A 14,508-nucleotide genomic window follows, 5' to 3' on the forward strand; every position below is an offset into this window, starting at 1 on the left:
GCTCAGTTTTACTGCATTCCTACAATGCCTCTTTGAAATGGACCGATTTGGCCTGAGCAGGAGGTAGCACAATGGATAGAGGTTTGGCCTGGAATGCTGAGGACCTAGGTTCGAAATCCAAAGGTCACTGGCTTGAGTGCGAGCTCGCTGGCTTGAGCATGGTACCATAGACATGCCCCCCTGTTCACTGGGGCTTGAGCCCAAAGGTCGCTGGCCTGAGCACGGCCCCTCAGTGAAGGCACATATGAGAAAGCAATCAATGAACAACTAAGATGCCACAACGAAGAATTGATGCTTCTCATCTCTCTCCCTTCCAGCCTGTCTGTCCCCCATCCCCACTATCTTAAAAAAAAAAAAAGGACCGATTTGGCTCCTGGAAGCCTGACTTGCTGACTATCATGAACTCTCAAAAGCTGAATTTTTCAAGGGCATTTGCTAGTCTCCCCATAGGCCACTCTGGGCCAGGGCCATAGATCACACATCCCCCAGGGCATGCAGCCCGTGGTCTCCCTCCAAAATGGGCAGCATCTCTGCTATTCTCTCCACTGGTCTCAAGCCAAAGGCACACTTCCTCCCTGCTCACCTTATGGCCTTATTTTCCCATTGTGTGGGAGAGGTCTTAACTCCCACTCCTCACCTCCCATCACAGCAATGCCAATAGTATTAATAGGGCAAAGTCCAGAAAAGATCTTTGAACTTTTCTTTAGAAAGAAGCGTGATAAATCACATCATGAGTAATTATTATTATTATCCTTTTCTACCATAAACAGGGAAAAGAGCCACTAAGCTCAGAAGGACGAGTTTCAGGGCATGATGACAGGGTGGAGCTCAGTGGCTCCTGGTGGACCAATGACAGTTTACATTAGAGCTTCTTCCAAGCTGGGGAAAAAAATCAAGGACAATGTGGCAAATGTTTCATAAAGCTAAATTTATACTATTTAAAAGGCTGCCCTTAATTCTGAAAGCATATTTTCTTGCATTTTGGTGTTAAGATGTATTTTCTTTTATGGAGTGATGATGATAGAAAATGGTATGGTTTTGCTTTTATTTTTTTAATGTTTCTATTTGGCAGAATTGAAAGTTGACTACACTCTGTGGGACCCATGCACTTGAGTTTGAAATGTTCTTGGCCTGCCAATCCAATAGTCAGGGAACCCCAGAACTTTGGTCCAGTGGAAGGATGCTAAGTAGGAAGTCTGCTGTGGAGCAGGCATGTCACCTAGTCTTTCTGCCTCACTGTCACTATGTCAATAAAAAGGGGAGAATGAGCACATGTGAATACCCCACTCAGAGGAGAGAACACACGAAAAAACACTTCCCAGAGGCAATACAGGACTTGCAAACCTAGAAGTGTCACCATCATCACTAACGTGCATCCAACTCTCTCTGACATTATTTTATCTCCACACAGGACTTAGGGACACAGCATCGAGAAGTAGCAAAGAGCTTGAGAACTCAGGATGCAGAGACGAACAGGACTGTTCAATGCCGGACCTGCTACTGTGGTCCTTGGCTGCGTGCGCACTTAACCTCTCCTGGGTCTCAGTTTCTTCGCCTGGAAAACGGGGATGCTAGGTAATGCCACTGAGAGGGTTCCCATGAGGCACCCATGAGATGGCGCAGTGCCTGGTGCTCAGTGGGTAAGTTATGACAAATGGTTCGTTTTCACCGACCTCCACAGAACTGAGCTGGGCAGGACCTCTGCGGTCACGGAGAGTAGATTTCAAACTACGCTGAGGAGGTGCTTCCAGGCCCATCTCGTCTCCACTCTCCTCGTCCCATCACAGTTACTCAGAGGATGTGGGACTCCACCTAGGATTTCATCTGCTGCCAGGAAAAACCACCCCCTCCCCCAGCCACACTCTGGCCTTTGGGGTGAGATAGAGCATCCCATAAACTACTTTTAATATCTTATTTTGCCGGATCAACATCAAGTGTTTGGCTCTGGCCTGGATAACAGGGAATTTCTCAATGTTATCGGTGCCTGTGTATGTCTTTGATGAATAAAGCATGGTAAAATTTGTATTTAATACATGTGATGTGGCAGACAAAACAGTTTGCACAACAATACATGTGTATACTCTTCGGCCAGGACAAAGAAGGAGACACTGGCAAGGAGAAGGTTCCAAGTAAAGTTCTCGGTGCAAGAGAGCAACTTGTAAATATGTACCCTACGGCTGCAGTAAACAGGGAAAGCTTTCTATGTGTGTACGGGTGTTTGTTCACACACAAGTGTGGGACATACAGCCAATGGTGACCAGTGCCCAACTCTGGAGAGGGAATGGCTGGGGGGTAAGGGTGGCAGAGCCCGGACTGTTATTTATTATTCAAACTGCTTGTTTATGTACTGAAATTATTACCATAAGCAAGGGTCATATTTATTTTCAAAACAATTTTTTTTCTTTCTTTTTTTTTTTTCTTTCTGAAGTTAGAAATGGGGAGGCAGTCAGACAGACTCCCACATGCGCCCGACCAGGATCCACCTGGCATGCCCACCAGGAGGCGATGCTCTGCCCATCTGGGGCATCGCTCTGTTGCAACCAGAGCCACTCTAGCACCTGAGGCAGAGGCCACAGAGCCATCCTCAGCGCCTGGGCCATCCCTGCTCCAATGGAGCCTCGGCTATGGGAGGGGAAGAGAGAGACAGAGAGGAAGGAGAGGGGGAGGGGTGGAGAAGCAGATGGGCGCTTCTCCTGTGTGCCCTGGCCGGGAATCGAACCTGGGACTCCTGCACGCCAGGCCGATGCTCTACCACTGAACCAACCGGCCAGGGCTATTTTCAAAACAATTTTTAAATATTTAATGCAGTCTATTAGAAAGAAAAAAAATTGAAAGGGGTCTTAGTGGGAAAAGCTTGGAACCCACCCATCAAATCTAACACTTTTAACTGGCAGATGGGGAACTGGAAGGCCTGAGAGGTCAGGAGACATGCTATTTTAATCCGATAAAAAAATCTCCCAGAGCTGCAATAATCTCTGTTAAAAAGTCTAAATGCAGTAACCTTAAACTTCCAAAACACGTTTCCTGCACTGCTTACAGAAAAAGCAGGACACTTCTTGGTGTGGTGTTCCAGTCCCCATTCTCTGGGCCCAGTGTACTCTTTATAACCTAATTACTCACCATTCCCTTTCACGCTTGCTGACATATTTTAATGAAATTCTTGTAAGAGGAGCCCTTCGATCACACACTGCTTCCTTAGCTTGGAATGCCCTGTCCTATCTCTGTATATCCATCTCCCTTCCCCTTCAAGGTCCAGCCCTCCTCCCAGAGTCCAATTCTAGTACTACCATCCCGAGCTGGCTCCTACCTGAGCTCAAGGAGTGTCCTCTTGGACTTGCCTCCACACGTACATCATGCCTGTGGCATGTGTCACAGTCCACACTGGACCATGTGATGATAAGATTTAACTTCCTAGTAGACCTGCAACCTCCCGGAGGACAGGGTCCATGCTGGACTCATCTTTATTGCCCTCAAAGTACACAATACAATGCCTTGCACAGAGCTGGTTGCCATCAAATGTTTAGGTCAATAAACGTATTACTTTTGACCATCTCTTGAAAAATCATATCTTCTTTGGGTCTCTAATGACATACCAGTACCTTTATTGTAGTTCAGGATACACTTTAATCTAGGACAGTCTCAAACTTGAACGTGCAAAAAATTACCCAGAGAGTTTGTTAAATGCAGATTCTAATTCAGATTTTGCATTCCTAACCAGCTTCCAGATCATGCCCAATCTATAGGTGGGAGGACCATGCTTTGAGTAGTCAAGATCTAGAGAAAGCTGTGACTATACTTCCTACTATACCTCTCCTTGGTGCCTTGTATACAGTAGGTTGTCAATAAATACCCTTGGACTTAAACTAGCTCGCCCTGCTATTGAGCTCTTCCGTCGCTAGTCAGCTCTGCATATATGCCTGTTTCCAACTAGATCTTGGGCTCACTGAGGTTTTATTTGCCTGAAACCCCCAAAGAGCACCCAGGACCAGGCACATACGAGGTCAACCAGGAACTAATAGAAATATAACTTAAGCACATGTGTAATTTAAATATTCCAATCACATTAAAAAAAGGTATAAATAGGTAAAATTAATTTTAATAACACTTTAACACAATTTACCCAAAATATTATCATCTGAACATGTAATCAATGTCAAGAATTAATGATCTGCCTGACCAGGCAGTGGCGCAGTGGATAGAATGTCAGACTGGGATGCAGAGGACCCAGGCTTGAAACCCTGAGGTCGCCAGATTGAGCGTGGGCCCACTAGCTTGAGCGCGGGGTCACTGGCTTGAGCATAGAATCAGACATGATCCCATGGTCACTGGCTTGAGCCCAAAAATAGCTGGCTTGAACCCCAAGGTCGCTGGCTTGAGCAAGGGGTCACTTGCTCTGCTGTAGCCCCCAGGTCAAGGCAAATACGAGAAAGCAATCAATGAACAACTAAGGAGCCACCATGAAGAATTGATGCTTCTCATCTCTCTCCCTTCCTGTCTGTCTGTCCCTATCTGCCTCTTTCTCTGTCTCTGTCACAAAAAAAGAAAAAAAAAAGAATTAATGATCTTTTACATTCTTTGTTTTGTACTAAGTTTTTGAAATCCAGTATATGTTTTACAACTATAGCACATCTCAATCTGGAAAAGCCGTATTTCAAGTGTACCTGTGGCTAGTGGCTACTGTACTAAACAGCACAAAGCCAACCTTAAGAGACACTTGCTGCTCAGGTGACCACATGACCCAGGGAGGTTGACAGCGGATAGGAGGCAGGAGAAGAAAGGGAACCCCATCCTGGGGGGCTGACAACTTACCGACAGCCTCCCCTGGTTGAGGATACTACTCAGATAGTTCCTGGCTTCATTCATCTTCAGCTCACTCTTCTCCAGCAGAGGGATGGAGTCTTTTATCTTGGCATTGTTCTCCTTCAGACACTGCTCCAAGAGGGCCTCAGCCAGGAGCAACTTTCCAAAGTCCTCTGAAAAACAGGGCAGATCCCCTGAACATGGCAAATGTGGAGATCGGCACAAGTCCTTGTACCAACCCAACCACCCGAACCAGGCATATGCACGGTCCAGGTCCGAGAAGTCAATAAAAAGTTTCCATAAACTTAAACAGCCTTAAAAATAAAACAACAAAGAAGGCATTCCACCACTCTACCAGCACCAATTGCCCATATGGGTTTATTTTCTGTAGTTCACTGGTTGAGGAGGCAGAGTTCCTAGGACTTGGGACAAAGTCCCAGAATTTAAAATGAGGGACAAAGTCACACCCATGCCGCATTGTGCGTAATAAGTTCTTAAAACCAACAAGGAATTTCTCCAAGTGACCAAAGAAGAAAAATGTATGAGGCGATTCAATAACACATTTTCCTAATTTCCACGTAACCCTACTTGGTTTTCTCCAGTATGAAGGAATTTTATTTAACATGACCCGGGGAGAACCTAGCCACCATTAAGGTGGGAAGCAGATTCACTTCTGCAATAAGGCAAATCCTTGAACAGGTTTAGTACCAGCACTTTCTGGAATTCTCTCACATATGTTAGCTGATCTGCAGACTTCACCACCTAGCAGGTGAATTTATACTGCTTGCTTAATTTGCCGTCTTCCCCACCACACTGAAAACTCCAATCTTGTGACCACCATACTCCTGCTGCCTACAGCAAAGACTACTTGGGTTGGGCTGGGATTCAGATGTTCAGTGTGTAGGGCCAGAGGTCAAGTGTGCTTTGATAGCCTTGGGTGGCTGTGCTTAATGCGACTGGCTCATGGCCCTTCGCCTTCAACCAGGGCAAGGACCAGGCCCACCACTCAATATAGGTGCCCTTTCATATTAGAAAGACAGGTGAATTATCAGCTGCTTAACCCACATCATTAATGAGAAGTAGCTGTTTGCAGAATATTGGAAATACAAGACCAGGAGCACCTTTCATGGGTTTTCCTCCTACTCCTGCCTGCCCCACCGGTTGATGACAGCCCGTCCGGAGCAGGACTCCCAGGAAGAATCCATTCTGCACTCTTCCAACTAGAAAGAGGATGAAGCACCGAGCCAGGCCCTGGAAAATGCTGTGTCTGGCCTTAAGGACCTTTTCCTTGTCTGTTTTGAAGAAATGTTACAACCTTGCCATGTGCCTATTGGAGATAAGAATTGTAAACTGACCACTTTACTTAAGACATCAGTCCTCCTCCATTCCTCCCAGCCACTCTGGCCCTGGGATGGCTGGGGTTCTACCTACAATCCCGAGGCAGCCTGGGGCTCAATGTCACCAGTCTTCCCTCTGCGCCCTTGAAGGTTACAAAATGATGAAACAGGTGAGAAAACCCCTTAATACACACAAATAGCTGCCCAGTGAATCGGATCCTCTCCACTACCCCAGGAGGAAGCCATAAGGCTCAGGGGGCTATGTGCCAATCCAAAATGTTTCCAGGAATGTGTGTGTGGACCCATCTCCTCATAGAGCTCTTTCTCCTGCCAGGAAGGCATTCTCAGACCTATCCAGTTATGCCACTAACTCCACACCCTCATGACCACCGCAGTTTGCTCACAACTCAAAGCCACTGGTCCCAAGCTGCGTGCCTCTAAGGAAGCCTCTCCATCTGTATGGGAGGGAGAGTCCACGCAAAGAGTGTCCCAAAGCCCAGATCCCACAGTACAGCCACAGAAAATTTTCCCTCCCTCTGAAAACGGCATAGCCTTCTAGCAGATCCTTTGCTATACCTACGTCACGATTTCTAAAATTAACTTTTGGAGGAAATGGCGAGACAAGTACCTGGTTCAAATTATCATCCATCGCTGGTAGAGTAGAAGTTGGCAGGACACTTCTATAAAGGGCAATTTAGCAACAACTATCAAAATTATTTTTGTACATTCCCGTGGACTCAGCAATTCTGCTCCAACAGATGTCCTTGCAAATGTATAAAGCAACTTGCATACAAGGTTACTCCTGCAGCATTCTTTGTAATAGCAAAAAGTTAGAGACAACCTGCATGTCCATCACCAGGAGGCTGATTAAAGCATGGTACATCCATAAAAAGGGATACCACGCTGTCATAAAAAGGAATGAGGACGCTCAGTATGTGCTATTATGGAATGCACTCCAAAATAAATTGAGAAGTAGGCAGAGTCCACACAGTGGACATAATGGGCCACTGTGTGTTTATGCACGCATAAAAATATGTAAAGCATACATAACATGTAATAACCTTGCAGGGTTATAGGGAAAGGGAGCAGACATGGAGGGAGGCTGCTCACTCTTGACTGTGGGTACCTTTGGAAGCTGACCCATGTGGATGTATTAAGCAGTCACATCAACCCCAGAAGGGACTCTTTTTCTTCTTCTCTCTTTTTTTTTTTTTTGTATTGTATTTTTCTGAAGTTGGAAATGGGGAGGCAGTCAGACAGACTCCCACATGCACCCGACCGGGATCCACCCAGCATGCCCACCAGGGGGCGATGCTCTGCCCATCTGGGGTACCGCTCTGTTACAACCAGAACCATTCTAGCGCCTGAGGCAAAGGCCATAAAGCCATCCTCAGAGCCCGGGCCAACTTTGCTCCAATGGAGCCTTGGCTACGGGAGGGGAAGAGAGAGACAGAGAGGAAGGAGAGGGGGAGGGGTGGAGAAGCAGATGGGCGTTTCTCCTGTGTGCCCTGGCCGGGAATCAAACCCGGGACTCCTGCACGCCAGGCTGACGCTCTACCACTGAACCAACCGGCCAGGGCTGGGGCTCTTTTTCATTTCCAAATTTCAGCCAGAAGGAGGGGTGGGATGCTCAGAAGCAGGTGTCTGAGCAGCAGCCCAAGGGTGGGTCTCCAGGCAAATTGCTCTTCTCATCACCTGTTTGCCTCTGTAATACTAGGGGTGGGGTTAGGAACCGGCTTCTGGCAAGGAACCACCCCTTCCCAGGCTCCACCTCTCCAGCTGGTCCCCGCCCTCCAGTGCACTTGGGCTGAGAACAGTAGCACTCCACCCAGTTCACAGCAGCAGAGCCATCCCGCCACCTGGCCCCACCTCTGCCACCCAACTGCCAGGCCCAGAGTTCCCCACGGTTCACTGGCTCAGTTTTTTCTTAGTGCCTAGCGAAACCAGCTTCCTTCCAGGCAACCCTCAATCTTGAAATACTCCCCAGGGCACGCACCACTCCTCAAAATAATGGGAGTGTTCTCTGAACACTTGATGCTCAAACTGTGGCCCGTGGACTGGAACAGGTAGATCTATGAGTGTGATCCAGTCCCTGAAGGTAAGTGCAGAAATTTAGAGTACACATTCACAAAGGTTGGTAATAACGTGACAGAACGATTTTGGATCTGTTGAATCAAATAATGAAAAAACTGGGGGAGGGGTAAAAGTTTGTGTATCTTATGCAAGTATCAGAGCACATCAGATTGGGAATTCAAGAACACAAAACAGGTCCTTCACAGATCGCTTGAGAAGCACTGCTCTAAACCACATGAGTGCCTTTTAAAAAGAAAGGGGGACTAATATTTGTTGAGGGCCTATTCAGTGCCAAGTACTTTATTATATAGTATCATTGAATTAGCACAGCCCTAAAAGGTAGATATTATTCCCATTTTATAGATAATAATAAAGATAAGCAGTATTGTTATGGTCATAGCCTATAACAATAATATACAATAGTTTGTCTCTCTTGCATCCCATGCAATGTAGAGCTTCTGGTAGCTTAGAAATAAAGAATAGTCTAAGAGTTGTAAACAGTAGGTTAAAAGTGAATAGTAATTCCAAGGGCAGGAATAAGAACTGTCCTCACTGTAGTATACCTATGAATTTCAGACTATTTTGTAAATATTTCAGGTCCTTCTCCTGAGCCGTGTGTGTGTGTGTGTGTGTGTGTGTGTGTGTGTGTGTGTGTGACAGAGACAGAGAAAGACAGACAGAGGGACAGATAGGGACAAATAGACAGGAAGGGAGAGAGATGAGAAGCATCAAATCTTCATTGCGGCACCTTAGTTGTTCATGTAGTGACCCCTTGCTCAAGCCAGCGACCTTGGGTCCAAGCTGGTGAGCTTCTGCTCAAACCAGATGAGCCCACGCTCAAGCTGGCAACCTCGGCATCTCGAACTTGGACCCTCTGCGTCCCAGTCCAATGCTCTAGCCACTGTGCCACCGCCAGGTCAGGCTCCTGAGCCTTTTTGCCCTCCTCTTCACCCCCTCCCCAACTCAATCTCTCTGACTTAGGAGACACTCAGTAGGTGTTGTGAATTCACTCCCTTTACTTTCTTGCTCATTTCTTCTCCCTGAGCCAGCCACTCTTCCTCTTCTTTTCCCCCTTTCCTTCCATCGACTGTTCACAACTGGCCAGTCTATGGAACTGAAGGATACTCTGCAATCAAAAGTTCTAGATTTTCAGTTGGTAAATAAGAATCCAGGTGGACAGAGGCTTTCCTGTCTTTCTCTAAAGGTAAAGCAAATTGCTTTTTATCATGTTGTCCAAAATCTCCCCCATAGCCAGTCTGGGTTAAGTGTCCCAGCTTCTCCCCCCGCCCAGGGCAGCAGGAAGCCTTCCTGACAGATAGGCTCCAGGAGCCTGAGTGCTGCTTCTGGCAGCCCAGCCCAGACCCCAGTGAGGACACCACTTAGTGGCTACCCAGTCTGCCCACCCACCTTGTTGTGAAGGCCTTTGGCAGCTAGCTTCCTTTCTGCTCCCACCCATGTCCAGGCTTTTCTTAGGGTGCCACATCACAGAGACCCATTTCAAGGACACCTGCCTCCTCCCCGCACCCACACTTACAGGACAGTTTTCACCTTTCCACGACCTGCCAATTCGCTGTCCAGAAACGTGGGTCCAGCCAGCGGGCTCAGAGTTCAGACCAAGCCCTTCCTCACTGGGTCAAATGGGGACACAGCAGTCTCTGCAGCTGCTCACCTCGCAGGACTGCAGAGGGTTGGGACCTTCCACCCATCCAGAGAGGAAGAAGAGGTCGAAACACCTGCCTCAAATATCCCCGCTAACTTCACCTGAAGAAACACTTGGAAAAATATTCGGGTTAAAAAAAAAAAGATGGGTGTGTGTGCATACAGATTAGGAGAGACTCAAGATGGATAGAGAGAGGGGCAGACATGTGACATAGCAAGTATAGTAATAGAATATCAGAATCAGGGAGGTGAGTATATAGATATTTGCTGCAAAATTCTTTCAACTTTGCTGTCTGAGATCTTCGTAGTAAAATGTTGGGGGGAAAAAGAGAGACCCAATCTATTAACCAAATGCACTGTGTGGCCTTATTTGGATCCTGACTTTAACAAGTGAACTGTAACATGTAGTCATTAAATTTTTGTGGGGGGGGGGTGTGGAGAATGGTATGGCAATGATACTTTTCAAGAGTTCTTATTTAATAAACACATGCTGAAATATTGCAGTGCGAGGGGGGAATGGGGGGAGAAATAGCTCAAACAAGACTGCTCGTGAGTTCATAATCAAGGACGCTGATGTTGGACACATGAGACTCATTCTCTTTACTCTTTTGATGTCTTGGTAAATTTTCATAATGAAGTGTTCTTTTTCTTTAGCCACCTGCACGGGCTCTCTGTTTTTGCATGAACCAACCCCACCACAAACAGTTGTTCTCTGGGGTTCCCCTGCTTCATCCTGACCAAATCTAAGCCGGATGTGAGTTTGAAAGTAAATGTACAAAAGTAGCAACCACCTTCCCCCTGGGTGGGTGGCAAAGAACAGCCTCCCCAGACAGGAAAAGGGGGTAGGGGCCCCTTCTGAGGGAGCATCTCCCGGTCTGTCACTCCCAACAGAGGGGCCCCCAGCTTGGTCCCTGCCTCCTACTCCCGGCAGTAAAATCCATGCTCTGGGATTTTTAGTTCCTGAAGGAAATCTCACAGATACAGCAGGGCCTCAGGAACTCACTCTGCAAAATGGGGTTCAACTGGGGTTTGGCTTCCCCCTCAGTACCTTCCTTCTCCCAAATTATATAACTGTTAAAGCTTCCGGTCACTGACTATAAATCTATCTAACAGGCCAGGTGGGAGTTTAAGAATCTCCTTCATGGTTTGCAGGTAGGTCAGCGCCAATACCCTCCAGAAAACAGGCTCTCAGTCCCTTAAGTGATCAAGAACCCCTTGGAGAGAGAACCAAAATAGCAGTCAATCAAGAATAAAAAAACAAAAAAACAAAAACATGCTACACATATGGGCTTTGGGAGTCACTTGTTTCCCTTGCTTGTGTGTGTGGGCATTTTGGGATAGTGTATTTGGATTTAACAGTCGGGGGAAATCACTCACCGAACCAAACCCAAAAGTTGGCAGGAGAGACCCCCCCACCATCCCTCGATCTCTCTTGGCTGGTCAGTTCCCATACTGAAGCCATGCCAGGCTCCATGCACCCCACTCTGTCACTAGTAGTGGTAGCAGGGCCACAAGCTTGGGTACATGCTCTGCCACATAAACATTGCGTGATCTCTCTGAGTCTTGGTGTCCCTGTGTTTAAAATGGGGACAATAATTACTGCCTTCCCCACAGGGTTGTTTAGAAAAGTGGGAAAAAAAATATATAGAGAAAGCACTTTATAAACAATGTCATATCAGTGTTTCCCAATAATGCTTCATAGAATAGGGTAAGGTAAGTTTGAGAAATGTGGTATTTATACTCTAACCTTGGCTTTTATATCACATACAGGCAAACATTATGAAAGGCCCTGAGAAGTCCTGCAGTTTTAAAAAGTCTGTTTAATGATAGGTCCAATTTCTTAACTTGTGTGGCTCTCTAAATCCTTTCTTCCTGGGGTACCAATAAATTAACTACTCAATGTCCTTGAGACCTCTGAAGAATAGCTTAGGAAATACAGCCCTACAGGACTCGAGGAGGCCCTGTTCCTGTCTTGGTTGCAGTATGTTTCTCTGCAGGGCCATTCTGACTCAGATTCCCACATCTCTCCCAGGTCTTAATGCCCTCTGTGTGGGTCACTTCCCATTCCTACCCTCACCAGACTCACCCCACGATATAACTCCACACAGGGTACAGAGGGGAACCTGCAACTTATCTATTTTGTCCTGAAAAGGGGGCCTCATCAGCTTTCCCCATATATGCTCTGGCCACTGCTCTTCACTGTGACGCTTTAGACCTACCTCAAAGGTTCATCGCAACTCCTCCATCCCTGTCACCTGGCCTCTCTCAGTGTCCTTCTCTCCTTCCTCCTCACTGAGTAGAAACACTGCCCCTCCCAACACCACAGGTCAGTACACATTCTGCTTCTTCCTGAAACCTTCTCCCCTTCCTCTGAGCTCAACAATCTAACACAAAATTGCCCTCTGACCACCTACCTGCCTCCCTATCCTTTTTCACAACTCTTTAGGCTGGGGTTTTGTGCTATACATCTTTGAGAAGTAAGAGTGCAAATGGTTAAAAAGGATGTACTAAGAAACCTGGGTTGAAATCCCCATTCCACCATTTATCAGCTGGATGATCAAGCTACTTAACTTCTCCCTGTGCCTCAGTGTCCTTATCTGTAAGTGGGGCAAACAAGAGTACTCGCTTCATGGGGCTTCTGGGAGGAATTAATGAGTTGATTAAAATGCCTAGGACAATGTCTTGCATACAGTGACTGCTAGATAAGTAAGTGTTAGCTATTACTATTATCATTCATTCTCCCCCACAGAGCCTGCCACAGGCAGTCTTTGAAACTCTTTCTATCTGTTTTTATTTACTCCCTTCCACAGGGTTCTGCACTGCTCCACAGATAGGGCTCAGGGAGGGCTCTCCAGGCTGAGCTGAAGGCACCAGGGCCAGGATTTGAGGTTAGAGACTGGGGTGAGCTGTTCCCCCATTGCCACATCAGGGTGCTTTCCCGCCCCAGCGCAAGAGCCCAGCCTAGCCCAGCCCAGCCCAGCCAAACCAGCCCTACTGCTAAAGCCACGGGCTGCCAAGGCTAGAAGGGTCCCGAGTCTGACCACAAATGAGGAAACTGAGGCTTACCAGGCCTCTTTCACACGTCACTACCCCACCCTGGCGCTCATCAAACCCTCCAACGAGGTCGGTTGTGAACAGAGCTCTGCTGTCAGCGTGACTTGGAGAAGGAGAGGAAGGAGAAGGAGGGCAAGGAGAGACACAGCCTTCACCTGATGGAGTTTAAAGACCTGGGCGGGGGTTGGAGGTGGTGGAGGGGCAGTGCATATTCCAGCCCAAACTCTAATCTGGCATATGCCAATACTACCATTTCACAGTAGACGGATTTACCCACATGATCCTAAAGGGCAGAAAGCAAAAGCCGTCTATGTCTCTCCCTCAAAGCACCCAACCTGCATGATTTTTCTCCTGGGGCAGAAAAACCTTTTGTAACTGCCCTGGCACTCCTAAAACCAACATTACAGTAAGAGTAATACCAAAAGTGGCCGTCGCCGGCTGGGGGCAGTCGGGGTGTGCTTCCTGGAGGAGGAGGCGCGTTTCGCGCGCTCCAGCTTCTGAACCAACCCGTTCCCTCACTCACCGGTGTCCAGAGAAGTGAACGAGGCACCCGGGATAGCTCGCCGGTTGCCTCCGCCACTGGGCACGACCAGCGCCTGCATCTGCCGGACCAGCTGGGGCACGCGGTCCCAGTGGCCCTCGGCACGGCAGCGCTCCAGCTCGCTCTCTATCTTCAGGTGGGAGCCGTGCGCGCCCTTCGCAGCCATCTTCGCGCGGGCGCTGTCATGGGAGGTGCGGCCAAGAAGTGGAGACCCGGCCGGGGGCGGCGTCCCGGCTGGGGCGCACACGCGGGCGGGGTCGATGGGGGCGCGGACGGCGGCGGACGGGGCCCTGGTGGCAACGGGGGCCCAGGAGGCGGACGATGGGCAGCAGCAGCACCTAGTGCACCGCCCGGCGCCTCCGGGCTGGGGCTCCGGCTGCGCGGCCCGGACGCTTCCAAGAGCAGCCTCCGCCTCTGCTGCAACAGCTCTTGGCGCTGCCGCTGCCGCCGCTGCTGCAGCTGCTGCCACAGCCCCCGCCCCGGGCCGGGGCGCCGCCAGCTGCGGACCCGCCCCCGGCCTCTGCTCCACCCCCACGGGGGCGTGGCGCGGCCCTGGCGAGCGGGGCTCGCGGGCGGCCAGCGCGGCCACCGGGGCCACAGCAACCAGGCGCGCGAGGAGCGCTCGCGACCGCCCGGGCGCCAGCCCCGCGCCGCACGGGCGGCGGACTCGACGTTCACTCTAATGCTGCGCGGACACCCAGCGCCCGGGGGCGCGTCGCTCTCTGCCCCCTCCCCATCCCCTTGGGGCTCTTAGCCTGGGAGACCCCGCCCCGACGTCCTGGCTTTGTGTGGTGGCCCCGTCACTGCTGCTGCCCCGGGCACGTCATAAATCTGGGAAGAGGCCGGAAGACCGGGAGTCCCCAACTCCGAGAGTCTCCCTGGGAACCAGCTGCCGCCGCCTGGGACCTACCCTGTTCCCTGTTGGGAACGCGCGGACCTCGCGCGCCACCCCCGGGGTACGCGGGAGAAAACAAGCCAATTTTGAGTTCCTCGCCTCTCTGGACGCCTCCATTCTGACCGACATTTTCTTTATTATTGTTTTTA

General features: G+C 49.1%; 2 protein-coding genes across 8 annotated transcripts in view; one reads left to right on the forward strand and one right to left on the reverse strand.

The window, feature by feature from the left end:
* Window positions 1-14,508, reverse strand: part of TTC7A (tetratricopeptide repeat domain 7A) — a 145,850-nt gene that overhangs the window by 108,727 nt on the left and 22,615 nt on the right. For 2 of the 3 annotated variants that reach the window (XM_066378325.1, XM_066378327.1), the window contains exons 1-2: window positions 13,447-13,770; window positions 4,810-4,973 (exon numbers count right to left, since the gene is read on the reverse strand). In XM_066378325.1, coding sequence (XP_066234422.1) covers window positions 4,810-4,973; window positions 13,447-13,630 — 348 coding nt within the window. In that variant the 5' untranslated portion in view covers window positions 13,631-13,770. Of the gene's footprint in view, window positions 1-4,809; window positions 4,974-13,446; window positions 13,771-14,508 lie in introns of those variants that run through there. The other variant, XM_066378326.1, reaches the window with a different exon arrangement.
* MCFD2 (multiple coagulation factor deficiency 2, ER cargo receptor complex subunit) overlaps window positions 13,725-14,508 on the forward strand; it is a 34,522-nt gene continuing 33,738 nt past the window's right edge. For 4 of the 5 annotated variants that reach the window (XR_010750428.1, XR_010750429.1, XR_010750430.1 and 1 more), the window contains exon 1: window positions 13,725-14,420. The gene's annotated coding sequence lies outside the window, so the exon portion shown is untranslated. The remainder of the gene's footprint in view (window positions 14,421-14,508) is intronic. The other variant, XM_066378342.1, reaches the window with a different exon arrangement.

This window comes from Saccopteryx leptura, chromosome 3 (genome assembly GCF_036850995.1).
Source record: "Saccopteryx leptura isolate mSacLep1 chromosome 3, mSacLep1_pri_phased_curated, whole genome shotgun sequence".
NCBI lineage: Eukaryota > Metazoa > Chordata > Mammalia > Chiroptera > Emballonuridae > Saccopteryx > Saccopteryx leptura.